The 26,159-nt window shown below is 34.1% G+C and overlaps 1 protein-coding gene across 2 annotated transcripts; it reads left to right on the top strand.

The window, feature by feature from the left end:
* Positions 1–558: 558 nt before the first annotated feature.
* b3galnt2 (beta-1,3-N-acetylgalactosaminyltransferase 2) lies at positions 559–26,159 on the top strand. Of its 2 annotated transcripts, XM_058794873.1 has the most exons (12): positions 559–799; positions 3,485–3,611; positions 4,862–4,962; positions 9,127–9,320; positions 16,381–16,476; positions 16,625–16,735; positions 17,792–17,870; positions 18,876–19,059; positions 20,410–20,535; positions 21,619–21,778; positions 22,225–22,281; positions 25,230–26,156. In XM_058794873.1, the coding sequence occupies exons 1-12, from the start codon at positions 694–696 to the stop codon at positions 25,368–25,370; spliced, it is 1,482 nt and encodes a 493-aa protein (XP_058650856.1). In that variant the 5' UTR covers positions 559–693; the 3' UTR covers positions 25,371–26,156. The 2 variants fall into 2 exon arrangements, with proteins under 2 accessions (XP_058650856.1, XP_058650857.1); XM_058794874.1 differs by lacking the exon at positions 3,485–3,611 and having other exon boundaries at positions 25,230–26,159.

The following is a 26,159-nucleotide window of genomic DNA, read 5'->3' as shown; positions in this document are numbered from 1 at the left end:
TATTATTTTTTTTTTTTAATAGAATCACTCAAATACAACATTTTACAGGAGCCAGGGGGTGAACACACACACACACACACACACACACACAAAAGATACAAAATTACAATGAAATAGAAAAAATAAAATAACATAAAAATAAAACATAAAAACATGGAAATGTTTACATATATTAATACACTGAACGGCTATCTTGTTTATCAAAGTGTAAATAGATTTTAGGTATTGCTTAACTTCTGATTTCAAAATGAGAAACAATGGTTTGTAATTGCCGTACTTACATTTATGTATACTAAACTTTGCCAGCAAAAGTTATACATTTCTATATATATATGGAATGACATGTTGTAAGTGAAAAAAACAAATAAAACATTTTCAAAACAAAGTTGAAAGCTGGGCACGATATGATCTCTAACAAATGAGCAGAAGTCTGACCAAAAATTGGCCCGATTAATCCGATAAATCTTCATGGCAACAGGAAACTTATTGAACTACGTTTCCCAGAAGGCACAGCGCGTCGACCGCTCCACTCCTATTGGCTGCCCGAGTGTTGTCGTCATCAGCGTGCAGTTAGACATGACGCGGCGCGTCGGACACTCATCATATCAGCGATGCGCGTCGCGTCTAGTCGCCGGTCCGTTCGTTGTGTGCGTAGCCCGTTAAGCGTCGGTGTCTGGACTCAGCCGTTCGTCCATGAGAAGCGCGGCAGCGGCGCTGTTTCCGTGTGTCTTCGCGGCGCTGCTTCACTGGCTCGGCTGGACCGACAGAACTGCGCTCCTGTTGGGCTTCGGCTCTGCAGGTACCGCTCAACTTCTGCTACTTTCTGTTCTTCTCTTTTAGTCTGTTATCTTCAGGCATGACAGTTTGAGTTGAATAGAAAGTGTTTCGGTGTGACCTCTGCATTAGATAGATGCTGAATGCAAACGGGATTAATAGACAATAATTAACTTAATGCATATAAATTATTACTAACTTACTCGGTTATGAAGCTATTGACAGAAAGGATGCATATAAATATATTAATGCATATAGAAACTAAGTGCTCAGTTTATACAGAGCATTGATACTGAATATATATAATGCTAATGTATGAAGTACTCTTTGCATTTAAAACATATACTGTATATAATGCATAGAAAATTGAGTGCATGTAGAATGCATTAAAAAAATCTATGCATAATGATCAATGCATAAAAAAGCATTGCAATGTTTCCGTTATTCTATATTAGTATGTTATTTTCAGGCATGGCAGTTTGTGTTGAATCGAAAGTGTTTCGGTGTGCCCTCTGCATTAGACAGATGCTGAATGCATGCAGTGGATTAATAGACAACAATCAATGCATATAAATTCTTACTAACTTACTCGGTTCTTATGAAGCTATTGATGTACATAGATGCATATAAATATATTAATGCATATAGAAACTTGGTGCTCAGTTTATACAGAGCATTGATACTGAATATATAATGCTAATGCATAACGTACTCTGCATTGTCTCACTTCATATAGAAACAATAAAGCATTTAGAACATATATATATATATATATATATATATATATATATATATATATATAATGCATAGTCCATTAGTGAACATTATAGAAAATTTTAATGCTGAGTGCATGTAGAATGCAAAAAACATTGCATAATGATGATGATCAATGCATAAAAAGCATTATAATGTTTTTTTTATTTTTTTTTATTTTTTTTATTAATGATTAATAATTCATGTTATTTGCTCATAGGACATTAATGCTAAATTCCTATTCCTACTATTGCACATTTTATATAGAGCACATATTAATTTTTATATATGTTAAAGTTCCTTATGCAGTGCATTCAGTATTAATGGTCTCTATACATGATTCTATCTATCTGTCTGTCTATCTATCTATCTATCTATCTATCTATCTATCTATCTATCTATCTATCTATCTATCTATCTATCTATCATTTATAGACCATTCATTTTCAGTGTAAATGCATATGGGACTTTAATGATCAATGCATAAAGAATATTAATATACATATATAGATATATTGAATTATTGCTGCTTAATGTATAATATAATGCTTAGACCCTTAATGCTTAATGCATATATAATGCTTGACTGTATGCATATGAGCATTAACACTGAATGCATTGATCATTGATTGCACTGACTTTAATGATCTATAAGCATGTTGAACAGTTTGCAGCAATTTACTTATAATATCACTAATGGGCTCTGCTGGGGATTGAGATGTGCAATTAATGCATTAGATGAAGGCTGCATTAGTGTGCTGTGCACGCAGATGCCGGCAGCTTGTTAACCACAGTGATCGGATTGAAGAAAGTATCGTATTTGAACGTGAAGTCGTGTACAATAGAAGAGAGACTGTAGAAAGTATCTAGATCTCATTGAAGTGTGGGAGAGATTTACCTGGCAACAAAGGCACAGATGCGCATTACACACTTACTCTGATGTTTGTCACACATGGTGAAATAGGACACAAGTGACAATCCATTAGGGGATACAAAGGGCCGCTGCCAGAGACTTTCATCTCGCTGCATCATCTGTTCTGTGTTTGAGCCTTCAACTTGCCAGAAAAGCCTTTATAAAGGTATAGTTCACCCAAAAATAAACATTTGCCGAAAATACTCACCCTCAGGCCATCCAAGATGTAGAGGAGTTTGTTTCTTCATCAGATTTGGAGAAATGTAGCATTGCATCAGTGTCTCAGCAATGGATGCTCTGCAGTGAATGGGTGCCGTCAGAATGAGAGTCCAAACAGCTGATAAACACATCACAATAATCCACACCACTCCAGTCCATCAGTTAACATCTGGAGAAGACAAAAGCTGAAACAAATCCATCAAGATGTTTTTAACTTTAAACTGTTACTTCTGACTAAAATACGAGTCCATAATCCATAATAACGCTTCCTCCAGTGAAAAAGTGTTCTGGTCTGAATCAGGAGAGAAATCTGCACAGATCAAGCAGCGTTTACAAGCCAAAACGGCTCTAAACAAATACGTGGCTGGATTTTGATGTGAGTGAAAACAAGAGATGAACTTTTTCACTGGAGGAAGCGTTATTATGGATTATAGATTCATATTTTGTCTGGAAGCAACAGTTTGAAGTTAAAAATGTCTTAACGATGGATTTGTTTCTTCTCCAGATGTTAACTGATGGAGTGGTGTGGATTATTGTGATGTTTTTATCAGCTGTTTGGACTCTTATTCTGACGGCACCCATTCACTGCAGAGCATCCATTGCTGAGACACTGATGCAGAGACACATTTCTACAAATCTGTTCCCAAGAAGAAACTCGGATGGCCTGAGGGTGAATAAATCAACTTTCAGCAAATGTTCATGTTTGTATGAACTATTCTATTAAAAAGGCTTTTTGCATGTTTGAATCATTTGCGGTATTGGCGAATATATTAGGCTCTGTTTTGATGCTGATTATTGTGTTTCTGTTCAATATTGTATTGACAGACAGCCAGAAGGCTGTGCATGAGGTGTTGGTGGGTGTTTTGTCAGCGCGGCATCATCATGAGCTCCGGCAGGCCATAAGAGACACATGGCTGGGGTACCTTAAACACCACCCTCACTTCCAGAAACGGTCAGTTCTCTGAACACGCCTGTGCATGTGAATCTTTCAATTTCTGCTTCATTAAAACTCTCACTTCAGACAGACATTGATTTATTTCAGAAGATTAGGCTCATGTTATTGACTTCAAAAATTGACTGCTTGATCTGAGTTTTTTTGCTGTTTGTTTTGGCCTGCAACTTTATCGAGCCTTATAAAAATCCTTATAAATATTCCACGTTTAAAGATCATTCAGGCAAATGCTCATTAAAATAGGTCAAACATGATTTAATGTTCGAATCACAGCCCAGCGCTGCTGCAAGTCAATTCTGCACAGTTTTATTATGAATAAATGAATATGTTTGAAAGTATGCAGCATGTTCTCATCAAAAGCTGCAATATTATACATTGGATGTTTGAAGGCCACAGCTTTTTGAGCAAAAAGAACATAACATTTATTTCTAAGGGTCAGAGAGTGGGAGGAAAATGGTGATGAAAAAGATGAAAATGTGTGTATGTGAATTACCATTGTGTATGAAATATGCTATATAAATAAATTTGCCTTGCCTATATGTGTTTGTGTGTATGTTTAATATTAATATTTATATTTATTATATGTGTATTTATTTGTATTTTTATATAGCTTGTATATAGATTTTGTTTTTTAAATATGACAATTAGGAGTATGTGATAAACCAAAAATTAAACAAATAAATAAATAAATACAAAAATAAATAAAATAAGAAATGCAATATGTTATTGTATGGTCTAGTAATTTTAATAACCATGTGGGTTATAAAGCGGTTGGAAAATAATGATGAAAATAAAGTTATTTTAAATAATAATAATAATATTTGTTATTATTATTATTATTAAATGCTTTATTTTAATAGCCATTTGCTTATGCATGCAGCATAATCTGGTTAATAAATTACTGCAAAAATCACAAATTATAATTTGATTTCATCTAAATCAATGGACACAAATCAAAAGATCAGATAATGGATAACAAATAAATGATCAGTGAAAAAAACAGCTTTACGTTATGACTGACTTGAGTCCTAAACACGCGTTTCTACAGTAATTAATATTGTAAAACAGACTCTAAATTCAGCAAACTGCTGTAAAATAGCCCATATACACACTTCTGTGATGCACATCTGTATTAATGAAGCAGATTGTGATGTTGCTCGGCAACCGTGAACAATTAAGTTACACTTGATGTTACACACTTACTAGCCTGAGAATGATGCATTGATGTTGTCTGCTGTTTTATTTGAAAGGGTGATGGTGAAATTCATCATTGGTGAGCATGGCTGTTCTGTGCCGGAGGAAGATCGTGAAGACCCGTATTCCTGCTCGCTGCTGAACCTCACAGAGACAGGTGAATTCATCTCTGATCAAGCCAGAGTCCCTGGTATGTTCCTCAATTCAGAGCAGGCCGTTTCGTGGGGCTTATATAATGTCGCTTTGCTGCAGTTTGTACGTTACGATTCTCATCAGACCCCCCGCTCGGACATGAATCTCGCAGTATGGGGCCTGAAATCACACTGTGCACTCGGATTCTCTTCTAAATAGTCAGCATGTTTTGGCTTCCAGCAGGTTTCAGTGGGACATCCCGTTATAACATTGTGATTCCAGCTTCTGTTCTGCATTTTCATGGTTTAGCCACATCTTCATCATCATCAGTTAGAGGAAGAGTTCATTTGAAATTTAAAAACGTAAAAAAATTGAACTTTTTCAGTGGGACACCAAAGAAAGTTTTTGAAGAATTGAAAAAGTAACAGGGCTATCAAGTGATTAAAATGTTTAATCTAATTAATTTGGTGATGGACTGATTCATTTATTGAATAAATTGCACATCCATTTGGCCTGAGACATTAACCCCCAAAAGATAGTCATTATTGTGTTAAATGTGAAAAGCATTAAATAAACATTGCAAAAAAGAAGCTTTAGAAATAAATATTTTGAGTCAACAGAATTTATTGCGCAAAAATATATTTAAAAATGTATTTTTTTGTTGTTTTTTTTGCCCTTATTTGTATGTTTTTGGAAATATGTTTTAGAAAATATAAATACATTTGTAAAAACACTTATAATATATTTGCCCTTCATATATTTCAATCCAAGGAAATACATTCACATATGTAACATTTGATGAAAATGTTTATGTGCTGTCTTTAACGTGTGTGTGTGTGTGTGTGTGTATATTTATACACACACACACACACACACACACGTATGCTTTTGATCTGGGCTGTTCCTTCCATATGTGCGTTTAGTCTAAATGTAGGCTACTGTATGATTGGAAATTCTAAGAACTATAAAGTGTCGTGATTAGAACATTATTTGTGACCCAGGACCACAAAACCAGTCTTAAGTGTCAATTTTCTGAAATTGAGATTTATACATCATCGGATAATATTCGGCAGAGATACAACTATTTGAAAATCTGGAATCTGAGGGTGCAAAAAAATCAAAATATTGAGAAAATCGCCTTTAAAGTTGTCCAAATGAAGTTCTTAGCAATGCATATATAACTAATCAAAAATAAAGTTTTAATATATTTACGGTAAGAAATTTACTAAATATCTTCATGGAACATGATCTTTACTTAATATCCTAATGATTTCTGGCATAAAAGAAAAATCGATTATTTTGACCCATACAATGTATTGTTGGCTATTGCTACAAATATACCCCAGAGACTTAAGACTGCTTTTGTGCTCCAGGGACACATATAAAGGTTACAAAAACATTTCTTAGAATGTTCATCAAGTAATATCATAAGGATAGTTTGAGATTGTTGATCTCAGAAAGTTTTTTTTTCTCAACATTATGAGAATGTATATCAAATTTATAAGAATGTTCTATAAATATTATTTTAAGAATTTTGTCATAACTTTTAAAGAAACATTACTGAAAGTCGTTTGAACATTCCCTGTTCACTGGGGGGGGAAACCCTAATGTACGTTATATAACAAATTAAGGTTATAAAAACGTTGTGGGAACATTGTTTTGAAATGTTTCTAAAACGTTAAAATGTTTTCATATTGTGATTAGATTAGAATGTTATTTAAAGGTTACAAAAACATTCTTATAACATTCTACTAGCTGTATTTTCACCCAAAATGTAACGTTAATTTAATGTTGATTTGTAATATTCTAATACATAAAACATGTCTTACGAACTTCGTCACCCAAAATGTAACATTTGAACATTTATTTTGAATATTCTAATAACGTTAAAATGCCTAGTTATTTAAAGATGACAAAATAAGTGTTTCTTCCAACATCTAAAAAATTCCGACTTTAAAAAATAACTTCTAATTTAAGTGAACTTAACACAATCTTCACATAAACCCATTATAATAAATGTCATATTTAGCTACCTGTGCCCTTCAGCGGAAATATACAGAAATTGAATAAAGTTATCAAACACTAAATTTTTTTCTTTTTTTTTTTCTTTGATGAACAGACATCACAGCAGCTGGTTATTAGTAGTTTTGGCTGCTGCTGCTGAACATGACACAGATCTGCTACGCAGTGTATTCTCTCTCAGATCTCTTTACCTTTTCTGACCCACTTAAGGTCTCAAAGTCTCTACTAATGAGAGTTGAATGGAGTGTGTTAGATGAGAGCGACAGTAAAGTGATGCTTCAGGACAGTTTGGAAAACCATTTCATGTTCTTAAAATATAACATGTGACAAATATTACATATTGCATGCATGCACAGTTTTAAGGCAGCTTTAATCGCCTTTTTAGTAACTTCATGACTTAACTATGACATTGCATGCATGTAGTTTATTTCGCGCTTTGATATGAAATAATACAGGCTACAGCATGCACTGGAGCCTTTGTATGCATTAAACGGAAAAATTAATCGCCTGTGTTAACACGCTAATTTTGACAGCACTAGTTGAAACACAATTACAGTTTGAACTTTAAATTCAAGCCGCAGCTCAGTTTTCAGTGTTTTGAAGATGCTTTCAGAAGGAATCTTTTGGACTTTGGTAGTGGTGATTGGCGAAGCGTTATGCTAATGAGCCCTTTAACAGCGAGAGAATATCCTGTGTGGCTCTAAAAGCTTTTCCTGATGGCTGTTCAGCACACATCTGCGCGCTTCTGCCTCTCGTCTGTGCCGCCTTTAATTGGCTTTTGTCTCAAGGACGAGGGAAGCGGTGAGTCTGCTGCTCGGAACAAGCGGCCCGTTTCTCTATTAACGACTCTGTTCCTCCAATTGATCTCCTGGGTAATAAATGGCTGCTTTCTAATTAAGAGCCAGTAGTTCAGAGCAGACGAGTCTCTTAAAGTGCTGATGTTTGGATTATTGTGCAGCGGCCTGTGAAAACGGCTCGGTCTGCTCAAGACAACTGGCTTTATCTTTAACCCTTCTTGGGCGGATTTGTTTATTTAACCAGGGTTTGGTCACATGACAAAATTCATGGGTTTTTGCATTCATCAAAACACATAAACATAATCTCTAGAACTGCTCTGAGTCACTTCATGAGAAAACTATGGTCATATCATATACAAAAAGACACTAATGTTTTAGGAGTTTAGTACACAGAATGGGTTATTAGATAACCGTATTTGGGTTGATGTTTATGCTTTTACTTTTTTTTTTTTTATTAACTTTTTTTTTTTCAAAGCATTGTTAGATGCCAGTGTTTCTTGTAGATATGCAAAGATTTGGTTTCAAAAACAGTGTCAGTAAACTATTTTTAATTATTTAAAATCTGCATTGAACTTCAGATCAATCTCAAAGTAAAAGGCAGTACTAAAGTCTGATTTTGTGGTGGATGTTCAATTATTTTAATTAATAATATCAATTATCTTCATTCAAGTGATGAAGGATTTTTTAAGTCTGACAGTAACGAGTGTTGAATAGCCTACTACTGTAAAGTTAACCCTGCATGGTGTAAATGTTTAAAAATGGTTAACAGTTGGAAACATTCATTAGAAATTTTTAAAAAGTTATCAAAAAGTAAACAAAAGTAATCAGTTACATTACTTTAATAAAGTAATTGAAAAAGTTACGCTACTATTACATTTTAAATAGAGTAACTTGTAATCTGTAACCTGTTACATTTCCAAAATAACCTTCCCAACACTGTGTGTATATATATATATATATGTGTGTGTATATGTATATGTGTATATGTATATGTATATGTATGTGTGTGTGTGTGTGTGTGTGTGTGTGTGTGTGTGTGTATATATATATACAAATAGTAGTTATAATAATAATAATTATTATTATTATTAAGAGACCTTAATTAAATTATCTAAATTACAATAGTGAATGATAATAAAATTTGTTGTTGTTATTATTATTATTTTATTTAAATAATCATATTAAAATAATATTACAAATTATTGAATAAAACAAAACAAACAATCAATAATAAAATTAAACCATTATTATTATTATTATTAATGGTTTTATTTTTTCTAAAGAATTGATATTTGCCTGCTGAAGTAATTTGAGTATTTAAGCAGAAGCATGAATGATGCAGTAAACCTGATCTCTGAACTCTGCTTCAGCTGCTGGGCAGGAGATGGCCATACTGAGCGTTCCTGACACGTCTGCGCTGCTGCCGTCCGATGTCTCTGCCATCAGTCTGGACTTCAAGGTCCTTCACTCTGTGGTCATCACCCAGCTGGGCGTCTTTCCCAACGGACCGCGAGACGACTTCAGGGGCAACGTCACTGTCCGGCTCTTTCAGGTGGACCAAGAGGTACGAGCACAAACGCAGTCTGGAGTCTGGCACTGACACCTCAGCATGACGCATTAGATGATGAAGTCTGTAAATCACTGCTGCTCAGCCGACTTTACTCCAAAGATTTTACATCAGACTCAACATCATAGTACAGGAGGTTTATAATTACAATACAAACACAAAAACAAAACGAAAATGCCCTTTAAAATCAAATAAAAATGATTAATGTTACAATGAACTGCACAGACCCAACAGTATGCACAGTTATGAACATGACAGAGAAAGATGAAAAATGACAACTTTGTAAATGTATAAACGTCAGCTTGACTTTAGATGGTTTTGTGCTCAATGCAAATTAACCGATATGTACTGTCTACTATTTTTATTATTGTTATTGAATTATATTTTACTTAAATCATTACTTAATAATAATAATGATAATAATAGTAAATATAATCCCTTAATAATAAAAATAAAACCATTATTTTATTATTATTATTAATGTAAGTGATTGTTTAATAATAATAATAATAATGTTGTTGTTGTTGTAAACAACAACAGTAATAATAGATATTATTGTTACTACTATTGTTATAAAAATGAAATTAAAATATAATTAAATCATAATGTTATGATTGTTGTTCTATTTTAATTTAAATTATTGTTGTTGTTAATACATTAATAATGTAGTGAAACATTATTATTATTATTATTAATAATATTGTTTTTGTAAACAACAACGGTCATAATATAGATTATTATTATTACTATTGTTATAAAAATTAAATTAAAATATAATTAAATCAATGTTGATTTATTGAAACATTATTAATAGTAATAATAATGGTTTTATTTTTCTAAAGAATTTAGATTATTTTCCTGCTACTAAACTAAACCAAATGAAAAAAAAAACACATTACTTAATAATATTATAAACCAAATAAACCATGTTTTTTGAGGCCGTCACACAACTTGTCCATGATTTCTTCAGAATCAGAAAGAGCTTTATTGCCAAGTGTGTTTACACACACAAGGAATTTGTCTTGGTGTTAGGAGCTTCCAGTACAGAAGTACAAACATAGTGCAGACAACATATAATTAAGGTAATAAAAACACTAATAATGAAGAGAATAGACAATAAATTATAAATAAAAATATACAGAAAATAAAAAATGTCTATAGACAGAACTGTGAATGTGCATGTGTCCTATGTACGGATGAAGGTTTGATAAGTTATTTACAGATGTACAGTACTGGGGTGTGTTATGTGTTGTCCAGGTGGGATATGGCCTGGGGGAAAAAACTGTTCTAGTGTCTGGCTGAATTGGTGCTCAGTGATCTGTAGCGCTGGCCAGAGGGCAACAGTTCAAAGGGAGAGTGAGCTGGGTGTGAGGGGTCCAGAGTGACTTTCTTAGCCCTTTTCCTCACTCTGGAGATATAAAGATCTTGGAGGTTGGGTAGAGGGACACCGATGATCCTCTCAGCAGTCCTTTTTCACATTATGAGTCAATGTGAATGTCCCACTTCAGGTCCTGGGAGATGGTGGTGGTGCCCAGGAACCTGAATGCCTTCACTGCAGCCACAGTGCTGTCCATGATGGTGAGTGGGGGGAGAGCAGGGGGGTTCCTCCTGAAGTCTACTATCATCTCCACTGTTTTGAGCGTGTTGAGCTCCAAGTTGTTGTGACTGCACCAGACAGCCAGCTGCTCAACCTCCTGTCTGTAAGCAGACTCGTCTCCGTCCTTGATGAGGCCGATCAAAGTAGTGTCGTCTGCAAACTTCAGGAGCTTGACAGAGGGGTCTTTAGAAGTGCAGTCATTGGTGTAGAGGGAGAAGAGCAGTGGGGAGAGGACGCAGCCCTGAGGGGCGCCAGTGCTGATGGTGAGAGTCCTGGTTGTGTATTTTCCCAGCCTCACTAGCTGCTGCCTGTCTGTCAGGAAGCTGGTGATCCACTGACAGATGGAGGTGGGCACAGAGAGCTGTGTGAGTTTGTCTGAGAGAAGGTCAGGCACGATGGTATTGAAGGCCGAGCTGAAGTCCACAAATAAGTCCCAGGTCTGTCAAGGTGTTACAGGATGTAATGCAGTCCCATATTGACAACGTCATCCACAGACCTGTTTGCTCTGTAGGCAAACTGAAGAGGATCCAGCAAGGGTCCAGTGATGTCCTTCAGGTAGGCCAGGACCAGTCTCTCAAGTGACTTCATGACCACAGATGTGAGAGCGATAGTCGTTAAGGCCAGTGATTTTGGGCTTTTTGGGGACAGGGATGATGGTGGAGCGAGATCTGTTGAAGATCTGTGTAAAGTTGGTCAGCACAGACTTAGACAGGCAGGTGAAATACCGTCTGGGCCTGAAGCTTTCCTAGATTTCTGTTTTCTGAAGATCCGGTTCACATCCTCTACACAGACTTTAAGCGCAGGTAAAATGGTGGGGGAGGGAGGGAGGGGGGTTGCAGGGGGGGTAGGTGAATGTGTGGAGTGCAGATCAGAGCGGGTCCATACTGACGCCGGATCGTTGGCTGAAAGCTCTCTTCTCAGCTTTTCAGAGTAGTTTTTTTTTTAGCCACTCTGATCTCCTTTGTTAGTCTGTTCCTGGCCTGGTTATACAAGATTTTATCCCCACTTCTGTAAGCATCCTCTTTGGCCTGACGAAGCTGTTTGAGTTTCCCGGTAAACCACGGTTTATCATTATTGAATGATAAGAATGTCCTGGTGGGGATGCACGTATCCTCACAGAAACTGATATATGATGTTACAGTCTCTGTGAGCTCATCCAGATCGGTGGCAGCAGCTTCAAAAACACTCCAATCAGTGAGAGAGAAACAGGCTTGTAAAACCCGCTCTGTTTCATTAGTCCATCTGTTAACAGTCCTTAATACAGGTTTAGCTGATTTCAGTTTCTGCCTGTTGGTCGGTATGAGATGAACTAAACAGTGATCAGAGAGCCCCAAAGTTGCTCGTGAGACAGAGTGATATGCATCCTTTATTGTTGTGTAACAGTGATCTAATATATTACTGTCCCTGGTGGGACATGTGATGTGCTGGCTGTATTTTGGCAGTTCATGGGAGAGATTTGCTTTGTTAAAATAACCAAGAATGATTAAAAGAGAGTCCGGCCAGTTTTGTTCGGCCAGTTGTTGCATCGCGGTGCTCACGTACACATTCATGAAAATGAAAGAAGAAAACTACCACGGCGAGTAGAACGGTTTACAGTTTATGAAGAGCGCCTCTAAATTAGGAGAACACATCTTCTTCAGAGTTGTTACGTCTGTACACCAACCTTCATTTATATAGAAACATAGTCCACCACCTCTCGTTTTCCCCGTTAACTACTTGATGCGATCCGCTCTGAACAGCTGGTAGCCCGGCAAATGAAGCGCGTTGTCCGGAATGGCTTCACTCAGCCAGGTTTCAGTGAAGCACAATGCAGCAGAGTTTGAAAAATTAAAAAAAAATGTAAAGTTGATAAATTGACCTGATCAGAACAGACTCGTGACCCATTTTCAGATCATGACCCACCAGAGCTGTAAAATATGCATAGAATAGTCGTCCTCCATTACTCTCTTTTAGAAACTCAGATTGCACTTTGTAAAGTCATTCAATTTGTTCTTGCCACAAGAGAAACCCAAAATATCCTGTTGGCTTTTTAAGGTGAGTTTTCATCATCACGCTAGACATTACTCATTTATTTGATAAATGTACTGGAGAGATGGGATGGAGACGGCACCATGCAACACGAGTCAAAAGACGTATCGCTCTTTCCGACAAGCTGTAGAGAGCAAATTCAATAAAGTCTTCTCTATCAGTGCCTTTGATTGTGGAGTCTCTCTGATCTTTCGTTCGATGAGCGCAGAGGTGATGCAATCACACTTCACCTAATGCCATGATTTCATACATTTCCACGCTTCGTCGAAGTCAACAGACTGATGGGATGATACGGATCAGGAGCCTCTAAAACATGAGATGATAGGACAGAAATCAATAATAGTCATATTATGATTGTGTTTTACCAACAAGTCCAATAACGTTGCATATATTAAAAATGCACAAGGTACTGTATTTGTGCTTGTTTTGGTGAATTATTCTATTATAGCATTAGAACCAAACAGAATTCATGCATTTAAAGCCATTGGTTTTGGGAAAATGTAGCCCAGTGTCTGTAGTTTAACTGTGATATTAGTAATAAAACCAGATGAACCACATTGGCTGGAGAGAAGTATGACCTTTAGAAATTATATAAATACTACTTCCATTGCTGGAAGCATTGCCTCTAATATTGACTGTTATATTTGATATAATAATACCGTTCATATAATACATTTTGAGTTTGAGGAAGTTGTGCTGTCTGTTTGATTCATTCAGATTTCTTTGTTTTCTGCAGAAAATTGCAGCACTTATTAGAAAAAAAAAAAATCTCAGGACACTTTTATGTCCCAGAATTAAGATATTTCAGTCTTTTTCTCGTTTGTTATAGGAAGATCAGATTAAAACTTGTTTTTTAATTATGCTTTTTAATCACCATTTATGCATTTGCTTCTTGTAAAATGCATTTTATTTTATTGTTTTTACTCTTATCCAAGACCCAGATGTTCACATTTAAAATATGAACATTATCATAAAAGTATAATTATAATTTAAAACATAACCTGATCATCTTTAATACAATTTATTAAAAATAGTGAAATTAACAATTTCAATATTTATTTATGTATATATTTAGCTATCTAAAAAACTGAGATTTTTTTTTTCATCAGTTGTCAAATTATGGAAAGGTTTAAGAATATTTTTTGCATGTATCTAGGATGTATAAAATAGCCTTAACAAATAGCCTTACCGCCACAGAATTAAATTAAATTATAAAGAGAGATTATAAAGTATGTGTGTGTATATATATATATATATATAGAGAGAGAGAGAAAGAGAGATAGAGACAGAGAGAGAGATATTTATTAATATAAAAAAATGATGTGATGGAAATTACATTTGCCGGTTCAGAAAATAGAGAATTTTTTTTTTTTTTTGCTTTATGGAATATTTATTTAAAAAAAAAAATAATGTGATGGAAACAACATTTGCTGGTTCAGAAAAATAACAGGATTTTTAAAATTATTTTTTGTAATAAAATAAGTTGGCCATGCAAAAATGTAAGAATATTATGTGTGTGCATTTAGTATTGTATAAAATAGCCTTAACGAGACACATTTTATTCTAAAAATTCCATTTCCACCAAAGAACTTCAAAATAAACAGATTATGTGTGATGTGATGGAAATGACATTTCTTGGTTCAGTACAATGACAGTCGCAGCAGCAGCAGCAGCAGCAGGGCAAATGAGGCCCAGTGAAGATGCAGAAATCACATATCGACTTGTGCTTGTCACGGTTTATTCTGAGAACCTCACTGTCTGCAGCTGAGCAAATAATAGTCCGTGTGTGTGTGTGTGTGTGTGTGTGTGTGTGTGTGTGTGTGTGTGTGAATGTACGTAGCATGCCATGACAGAATAGTGGATTTTATAGTGAAAGACATCAAATAATTTATCACCTTTAGTAAGAATATACAAACATTCTTGTGTAAAATCATCCATGTTTCAGTATTTAAATAGTAATTTTGAAATCTTTTCACATTTGTCTGCTAATACACCAGATGTTGCTGTGATTAATGAGGAGTGCACTATGTGTTTGTTTTGTTTTGGAGGTTGCATGTACCTTTGACTCTAGTATGGAGGAAGCTTTTATGACCAAACCACTCCTAAATATTATTTCAGAGATAGGTTATTGGGGCCGGCTACTTGTTTTCATATTTGGCAGCTTAGGACACATACACAGGCTGGTTGTAAGAGAGCTTCGACAACTTGGGATGCCCAAAAAGAGGGCTAAACGGCTTGCAAAGTACTGTGCTTTGTCTGCTATCATAGTCAAAATTATCCATTTTTCTTTTATGCCAAAAATCATTAGGATATTAAGTAAAGATCATGTTCCATGAAGATATTTTGTACATTTCTTACCGTAAATGTATCAAAACTTGATTTTTGATTAGTAATATGCATTGCTAAGGACTTCATTTGGACAACTTTAAAGGCGATTTTCTCAATATGTTGATTTTTTTACACCCTCAGATTCCAGATTTTCAAATATTGTCAGATCCTAACAAACCATACATCAATAGAAAGCTTATTTATTCAGCTTTTAGATGATGTATACATCTCAATTTCGAAAAATTGACACTTAAGACTGGTTTTGTGGTCCAGGGTCACATATATGACGGAGACATTGTTATTTATACCCATAACAACTGAGTGATATGCTTAATATTGTGAAGATCTGCTGTATGCCACATGATTTTGTACATGTATTTAAGGCGAGACACTGCAGGTAAATAGGGTAAAAAAAAAACCTAATAGTTATCGCCTTACTTACCCAGCTGATTGATTACATTGATAATTGCAAACATTTTTTGTATTACACGTTTTCTAAAATGTTAGGTTTAGATATGCAAATGAGTCATTATTTAATGAAATATGCGCTAATTTGCATACATTTCTAGTACAAAAATCTAAACACTGGATGATGTCAGTTTCAAAATATTTTGTGGACAGAAAACACTATATTTTCACAAATTTGGGGGAATTAAAATGTTGTATATAATCAAGCAAATTATACTATATGAACAAATCCCTCTGTAAAAACCTTCAGATATAGACAGGAATAAAAATGTAAAGTTTGGTGTGTATAAGAGCTACTGAAGGGGAGATTTATGGCTCAGTGTAGGAGAGAAAACTCATTTTGGCCTTTAAAAATATATATTGTAATTGACACAAATAGATAAAGTGATAGAAAAGAAACACTTAACAGTGTCTTTTGAATGTTTTCTTTCCACTAGTCTGAAAAAACATTATAAAAAAGCCCAAAATCTCAAACTTGACAGGTGCATGAACAGTGTTGTTGCCTGCAGTGTCTCTCCTTAACTGCGTCTTATGTCCCTGTAAATTATTTATTTTAAGTGGATTTAAATAAATTGTTAAAATGTGTGTGTGTGTGTGTGTGTGTGTGTGTGTGTGTGTGTGTGTGTGTGTTTGCAGGAGCCGGTGGTCACCGCTCGCTTCAGCGCGATGAGTCCAGGCACACGTGTGGGTGGGATGTTTTACAAACCTGTCGAGCAGTTCATTCTTCCAAAGGTGACACGACGAGAAAAGAGCATTTATAGGAAACCATCTACACTAACGACTAATTAGTGTTTGAACATCATTAATGTAGTGTTACTGCCACTGCTGATTTCACTCACACTGGAGGACGTGATGTTTGTGAACTCGTCTTCATCTGCAGGGTTTTGAGGGAACTCTTCTGTGGGAGGCTCAGGATTCGAGAGGTCTGATGTCTGTCAACACGTCTGCGGTCCACCTGAGTGACGGAGGAGGCGTGCTCAAGCTTGGATCTGTGAGGGAAACAACATCTGTTCATTTGGTTGAAAGTGTGTATGAATGTGCAAAACGAGCCATTGTGATGCGACCCAGGTGTTCTGGAGGGTTTCTTAAAGGCATAGTTCACCCAAAAATGCATAAATTACTCACGCTCAGTCCATCCAAGATTAGGATGAGTTTGTTTCTTCATCAGATTTGGAGAAATGTGTCAGTGTCTCAGCAATGGATGCTCTGCAGTGAATGGGTGCCGTCAGAATGAGAGTCCAAACAGCTGATAAAAACATCACAATAATCCACACCACTCCAGTCCATTAATTAACATCTGGAGAAGACAAAAGCTGAAACAAATCCATCATTAAGACGTTTTTAACTTCAACCTGTTGCTTCTGTCTAAAATACGAGTCCATAATCCATAATAACACTTCCTCCAGTGAAAAAGCTGTCTGGTTTGAATCAGGAGAGAAATCTGCACAGATAAAGCCAAGACGGCTCTAAACAAATATGTGGCTGTATTTTGATGTGAGAGACAACAGGAGATGCTCTTTTTCACTGGAGGAAGTGTTATTATGGATTATGGACTCGTATTTTGTCCAGAAGCAACAGTTTGAATGATGTCTTAATGGATTTGTTTCTTACAGACATGCAGCTTCTCCAGATGTTAACTGATGGACTGGAGTGGTGTGGATTATTGTGCTGTTTTTATCAGCTGTTTGGACTCTCATTCTGACGGCACCCATTCACTGCAGAGCATCCATTGCTGAGACACTGATGCAATGCTACATTTCTCCAAATCTGATGAAGAAACAAACTCATCTACATCTTGGATGATCTGAGGGTGAGGACATTTTCAGCTAATTTACAATTTTTGGGTGAACTAGCCTATACCTTTAATGGCTCAAATAAAAAGTGTCTGTGATATTCTGGTCTGTAGAAATGGCTCTTTTGTATTTTGAACAAACTTCTAACCTAAAGTATGAACAATAGTGGTGCTTGACTTAGCGAACATCACTATTTTTTTTAAAACATAACACTTCAGCAGCATCTTTAATGGTTATTTTCTGTATTTCTTAAGATAGAGGAGGGAACGTTGCCTCACAGGAGCGCTTTGGGCTTCCCGGGCTTAGCCGGAGGATTCACTTTTTCAGTGTACGGTACGATGAGATCAATTATGTAGTGTTTGTGTTCTGTGTGATTCAGCCTTGTGTTTTGATGATCAATAAATTGATGGATTTCAGCATTGTGACACCATGAAATAGAAATTAATATACATGCACTACCATTCAAAAGTTTTGGTCGGTTAGATTTTGAAAATGTTTTTAAAAGAAGTCTCTTTTGCTCACCAAGTCTGCATTTATTTTATCAAAAATACAGGAATATTGTGAAATATTTTTACAATTTAAAATAACTGTATTCTGTGTGAATATATGTTAAAATGTAATTTATTTCTGTGATGCGCAGCTGTATTTTCAGCATCATTACTCCAGTCTTCAGTGTCACATGATCTTCAGAAATCATTCTAATATGCTGATCTGCTGCTCAAGAAACATTTCTGATTATTATCAAATGTTTCACTTATTTCTTAATTGTTTTAGACTGTAACTGTTTTTTCATCAATTGGAAGGATACTGTCAAACTCTGGGGGAGGTTTTTACGCCTATGCTTTTTATTTATAGGCCTAAATACAGCAGGAGCAAGATCGTGTTTTATTCAGTTTTATATTTGGGCAAGCAAATCTGACCATTTGGTTGTCACGTAAAAGCCAACTGCTTGGTTTGGGGTTGACTGATGTTATTTTGGTGTTTAGGGGATTAATAAAATCCCGCATTAACATAGACTATGCTTATTATAAATTGATTGACGACTTGGATAGTTTTAGATCTAAATGGGGCATAAATCAATGTATTAGTGAAATTGATTATGATGGTTGTTTGCAAATTTTTGTCTGATTGATGAAAGATTGTAAACCCGCTGGTTCTGACATGTATACATTTATTTATGTGCATCATTATTTATTTTATTCCTCTTTTACTTATCCTTTAATATTTAATTAATGTTTATCTAAAATTGGTTAGAGATTGTTAAAGTCAGAGTCTCTCTTTGTCTCTCTCTCTCTCTGTGTGTGTGTGTGTGTGTGTCTCTCTCTCTCTCTCTCTCAGATGTGCAGGTGTTGTCGGAGCTGCTGCGTGGGCGAGCAGGACGGCAGCGGATCCGCGAGGCTCAGCTGAGAGAGGAGGACCAGGCCCTGCGGGAGGAGAGCCTCAGACATGGAGACATGGTGTTTGTGGACGTGGTGGACACCTACAGGAACGTGCCTTTAAAACTGCTGCAGTTTTATAAATGGTTAGTGCCGCACCCAATCTCCTCTCAGACCTCGTTCTCCAGGTATATTTTTGGCAGATTTGTGAGGACCGGAGCATAGAGTTAGAACTATTTTTTTGGATTGACTAGTTGACCATAACCTGCTAGTTGATTGGGTAATTTTTGGTTACACTTTATTTTAAGGTGTTCTTGTTACAGTGTAATTATACATTTAAGTACTGAGTAATATTAATTAATTACACGTACTTACCATATGGTTAGGTTTAGGATTAGGGTTTGGTTTAGGGTTACTTGCATGTATTAATGCATGATTTATTGCTATTATAATAGTAAGTACATGCAACATGTAACAAGGACACCTTAAAATAAAGTGTTGCTGAATTTGGTTACACTTTATTTCGATAGTCCACTTTAGACATTCTACGAGCAGTAAGTAGCTTTGTCAACTAGCAGTCATTAGAGTATTAGTAGACTGTCTGCTTAATATCTTCTAACACTTTATTTTGATGGGTCCACAACATTCAGACTATCAGAAACTTTGCAAGTATGTGTCAACTTATTCTACTAACCCTAAACCTACCCTACTGAGAGTTAGTAGACATGTAGTTACAAATTAATGAGAATTAGTTGACACGTAGTTAAAAAGTTACTTATAGTTAGTAGAATGTCTAAAGTGAACTATCGAAATAAAGTGAAACCCTGAATTTTTTAAAATTATTATTTTAATATCGTTTATGTAGCTAACTGAAACTAAAACTGTTTGTTACAGTTAGAACTAAAATGTTTGTTACTTGAAATAAAATGAATGTTAACTGAAATAAAATGATTGAAAATAAAATAATTAATGCATAATAATTAATTTAAAATATTTAAAGATTTAGCATTTTCAATTAGTTTAACTTAATGTACTGAAATAACAATGAAATAAAATGAATTAAAACTAATAAAATGACTAAAACACAAGAAAAATGACTAAAACTTAACAAAAATTACAATGAAAAACATAAAATAAGAAATAAAAAGTAATTTAAAATATTTTTTTAAATAAAAACTAAAATAGTATGTTAATGAAATATTTTTTTTTTTTTAAAGAAATGAATACTTCTGTTTAGCAAGGACGCATTATATATAAATATTTTTTAACAATTGTCACTTTTGATCAATTTAATGCTGATTAATGCAATTTAATTCTGTAAGACTGATTAATTATTCTGACATGATCAACATTATCTAATAGAAATCTGCCTGTCAGTCAGTTGCTATGGTAACTGAGATTTGCTGAGGGTTTTTGTCTGTATTAGTCTCATGCTCACTGTTGTCTCGGGCGGCTGGGGGTCAGTAATGAAGCGTGTGAATCTCCCGTGTGAACAGGTCGGTGGGAAACGCTGATTTCAAGCTGCTGCTGAAGACAGATGATGACTGCTATATCGACGTGGATGCCGTCCTGCTGAAGACGGAGCGCAAACGCCTCTCACAGAGCAGCCTGTGGTGGGGAAAGTGAGTCCTTCTGCTCTCAGAATATACCCAAGCAAAAAGAGCCGTCTTAGAATTATAGATTTGTCCTGACAGTTAGTCTTAAAAGTTTGATTGCTATACGTTTAATGGCTCTAAATAAACACTTTAAACTTATATCAGTGTAATTCATGCTTTTGGTAGTGCCATAAAAGTTTTCAGTGCAATGCAGTTACAGTAAAAAAAAAAAAAAAAAAGTTAGTATATTCTGATAAAAGAATAATAAAATGAATGCTTGATTGAAGATAATTGTAGATATTTTTGTATAATTTGTAGAACGGAAGTATGCTTGTTATCTGAAATTATGAATTTTTATATTACAGTTTTATATATTTATATACTTTTTTGCATATCTAAAATATAAGTGACAACAAATTTCTGATTTTTAAAATATATATTTATATATTTGTATAGCTTTTTTTATATATCTATCTTTTTTATGTTACATTTTTGTATATTCTATATTTTTATGTATATTTTATTTGATGTATATTTTAAAATGTAAAAACATAAGTGACAACCATTTTTTTGGTAAAAGAATTATTAATTGAAAGGAAGTATGCTTGTTATTCTTATCTAAAAATATGTAATTTATATAAATATATATTTATATATATTTATATAATTTTTATATATCTGAAAGTACAAGTGACGAGCATTTTCTGGTAAATTATCTAAAATTCTGACTTTTTTAAAATATATTTTATTTTACAGTTTTATATATTTTATATATATTTATATACATTTTTTTTTAAATATCAAAAAATATAAGTGAAACATTTCCTGGTAAAAGAACAATTTGTTGTAAGGAAGTATGCTTGTTGTAAAAATAAATAAATATATATTATCATGTATTTGTTGAAAGGAAATATACTTGCTATTCTTATCTAAAAATATAAATTATATATTTTATATTAATTATTATAGTTTTTTTCTATAACATTTGATATATTTATTTATTTTTTATTTTTTATGACAACCTTTTTCTGGTAAAAGAATAATTAGCTTAGTTTATCAGCATATTACATCAGAGAAGAGGTTTGATCTCATTGTGCCGTTGTTGATCAGTTTCCGGCAGAACTGGGCCGTGGATCGTGTGGGTAAATGGCAGGAGCTGGAGTACGCGAGTCCAGCGTATCCGGCCTTCGCCTGTGGATCTGGATATGTGGTGTCCAGGGATCTGGTGGAGTGGCTAGCCTGCAACGCTCAACATCTCAAAGCTTACCAGGTCCCGTCCCGTACCCTCCTCATCTCCTCATGTTACCTACAGATCAAAATATGATGTGTTTGACCTTCTTCAGAATACAAAAGCCCTGTTTGCTGGAATTACCCAGCATGCAGCTGTATTATAATAAAAAACTCCAATGAACTGAGATCCACGATAGCAAAGAGATGCGTGACACCATCAGCAGTCCGTTGATATGTGATGATTTCTTTTCCGAGCGGAGTAATGATTTGATACCGTCTTTTGTTTTCCCCGTCTGAGTTTAGCAAAGATGAGATCGATGCTTGCAGATATGTCAGTAACGATTTCATTCTCTCTGAATCTCACACATTTGTTCTGGACGCCGAGTCTCTAATCTGTTTGTCACTGCTGAATCTGCTGAACTCATTCTGATGATGGATGCAGTAGGTTTATGAGGTTTTTCAGCATGTAAATGTGTGTTTTGACAGGGAGAGGATGTGAGCATGGGCATCTGGATGGCTGCCGTCGGGCCTCGCAAATATCAGGTGAAAAAAGAAATTCATTTTCAGCTTCACACCTTCAGAAACCAACTACTGCTTTGATCAATATAATCAAAGGCTACCTGTTTAATATTTCAGTATTTTTATTTTTTTTGTTCATAATGTCTTGATAAATGTTTATTTTGGATTTCATATACTATTTATTTATTTGAAATTACTTACATAATGAAATAAAAACACACAAACATATATATATATATACAGTGGGTACGGAAAGTATTCAGACCCCCTTAAATTTTTCACTTTTTGTTATATTGCAGCCATTTGCTAAAATCATTTAAGTTCATTTTTTTCCCTCATTAATGTTCACACAGCACCCCATATTGACAGAAAAACACAGAATTGTTGACAGTTTTGCAGATTTATTAAAAAGAAAAACTGAAATATCACATGGTCCTGCAAATGGCTGCAATATAACAAAGAGTGAAAAATTTAAGGGGTCTGAATACTTTCATTACCCACTGTGTGTGTGTGTGTATATATATATATATATATATATATAATTAATGTGTATGTATATCAGTATTATATATTACAATCTCAAAATATTTATATAAAATCTATAAATTTATATAAAATCTAAAATAATACATTACTATATATATTACTATACTATTATATATGTGTATGTGTATATATATAATACACACACACGTATATATTAAAATATATATTTTATATAATATAAATTAAGCATTAATCAAGACTGAACAAATAATATTTAAATATATATATATATATATATATATATATATATATATATATATATATATATATATATATATACACACACACACACACACACACACACACACACACATACATACATACACTGTATTATTTAATATTTAAATTAAGCATTAATCAAGACAGTGAACAAATAATATTTTTATATATATATATATATATATATATATATTAGTGCTGAGCAACGATTAATCGCGATTAATCGCATCCAAAATAAAAGTTTTTGTTTATATAATATATCTGTGTGTACTGTGTATATTTATTATGTGTATATAAAGACACACACATACAGTATATATTTTGAAAAGATTTACATGTATTTACATGTATATATTTATTAATATAATTTATATGATATATAAATATATTTAATATATAAACATAACACATTTTTCTTAAATATATACATACATGGGTGTGTATTCATATATACATAATAAATACACACAATACACACATATATTATGTACACAAAACTTTTATTTTGGATGCGATTAATCGCGATTAATCGTTGCCCAGCACTAATATATATATATACATGCATGCATGCATGCATACACACATACATGCATATATACACACACACACACACACACACACACACACACACACACACACACACATACATACATACACATATATACACTGTATTATTTAATATTTAAATTAAGCATTAATCAAGACAGTGAACAAATAATATTTTTATATATATATATATATATATATATATATATTAGTGCTGAGCAACGATTAATCGCGATTAATCGCATCCAAAATAAAAGTTTTTGTTTATATAATATATCTGTGTGTACTGTGTATATTTATTATGTGTATATAAAGACACACACATACAGTATATATTTTGAAAAGATTTACATGTATTTACATGTATATATTTATTAATATAATTTATATGATATATAAATATATTTAATATATAAACATAACACATTTTTCTTAAATATATACATACATGGGTGTGTATTCATATATACATAATAAATACACACAATACACACATATATTATGTACACAAAACTTTTATTTTGGATGCGATTAATCGCGATTAATCGTTGCCCAGCACTAATATATATATATATACATGCATGCATGCATACACACATACATGCATATATACACACACACACACACACACACACACACACACACACACACACACACATACATACATACATATATACACTGTATTATTTAATATTTAAATTAAGCATTAATCAAGACAGTGAACAAATAATATTTTTATATATATATATATATATATATATATATATTAGTGCTGAGCAACGATTAATCGCGATTAATCGCATCCAAAATAAAAGTTTTTGTTTATATAATATATCTGTGTGTACTGTGTATATTTATTATGTGTATATAAAGACACACACATACAGTATATATTTTGAAAAGATTTACATGTATTTACATGTATATATTTATTAATATAATTTATATGATATATAAATATATTTAATATATAAACATAACACATTTTTCTTAAATATATACATACATGGGTGTGTATTCATATATACATAATAAATACACACAATACACACATATATTATGTACACAAAACTTTTATTTTGGATGCGATTAATCGCGATTAATCGTTGCCCAGCACTAATATATATATATATATACATGCATGCATGCATGCATACACACATACATGCATATATACACACACACACACACACACACACACACACACACACACACACACACATACATACATACACATATATACACTGTATTTCCTTGTCATTACGATTTTGTGTATAATGCCTTGGCAGTATTGTATGTAATCACAATCATGCCAATAAAGTACTTTAACATAAAAGAGAGATAATAATACTCCAGCAAATATGACTGTAAATTCAGTTTTTATGGGGCTGAACACAAATCGCTTGTTGAAGTCAACAGGGTTTGAGCTGCAGCACATAATTACACCGGCTGTTACATGTTGATTTGTGCAGCCCCTGTTTACAGGAGCGTTTTTGCCATTCTTGAATTTGTCCATAAATAATTGAGTTTACATTCATGCATTTGGCAGATACTTTCATCCAAAGCGACTTGCACTTTGACTTGAAGTTCATGCATTCCCTGGGAATCAAACCTAATGCTGTAGGATTAGATCTGGCTGTAATGTAGTGTGTGTTTGTCAGGATTCAGGCTGGCTGTGTGAGAAGGAGTGTTACGTGGACATGCTGTCGTCGCCGCAGCACTCGCCGCAGGAGCTGCGCTCGCTCTGGGACAGGAAGAGGAAGTGCGGCGATCCCTGCGGCTGCGCCTGGACCAAACACTGACACATGCATGTTCACAACGAGCACTCGACTGACGGGTTTGAGATCTCTGTTCGGTTTCTTCACATTTTCCCCCCACCTGTCAATACGACACACTAATCATGTTTACTTGTCCTTTATAAGCCTGCTCTGTCATTGGCTTTGTAGATCCACCACCAGATGTCAAATTAACACAGGGTTTGAGAATCGCCAGGGCAGCTTTACCTGTTCTTCCTCTTGTTACCTGTCTTTCTGTCACTTTGCGTTCTCTGTTGCTGAGAGATGTTGAATTCGCAAAGCACGCCAATCCTTTTCACTGCTTTTATCTTAGCTGCAAGCCAAAATTGTTACACTGAAACGTTCATTTATGAACAATAAAACATTACAACAGGATGAAAACGTGTGTCTGTGCAGACAAATCAACATAAAGCAACTTCTAATGGCAAGACACTACAGGTGAGAAGGGTTTAAAATGTCACTAGAAGATGTCACTATACTTCCCCAGAAGCATACTTATCTTATTAAGTACTGTATGCACTAATTTGCATATATATCTAGAGCAAAAATCAGAGCATTGGAAAAACCAGGTTCAAACTTCTTGTTCGATTTTATTGACATTTTGGAGTTAAAGGTTTGGAATTTTGTAATTCTCTTTTTTTTTTTATCACACCATAAATCTAAAAATACTGTAAACAGCCAGAAAAAAACATGCATTTCAACAAGTATATAAAATCATGCGAACGATATATGATTAAACCCATCTGTAAAACAATTCAGAATATACTGAAGAGGGGAATAAAACTGTAAAGACTG

This window comes from Onychostoma macrolepis, chromosome 13 (genome assembly GCF_012432095.1).
Source record: "Onychostoma macrolepis isolate SWU-2019 chromosome 13, ASM1243209v1, whole genome shotgun sequence".
Classification (NCBI taxonomy): Eukaryota; Metazoa; Chordata; class Actinopteri; order Cypriniformes; family Cyprinidae; genus Onychostoma; species Onychostoma macrolepis.
The sequence above is the reverse complement of the archived record's forward strand: the minus strand, read 5'-3'. Positions and strand labels throughout refer to the sequence as shown.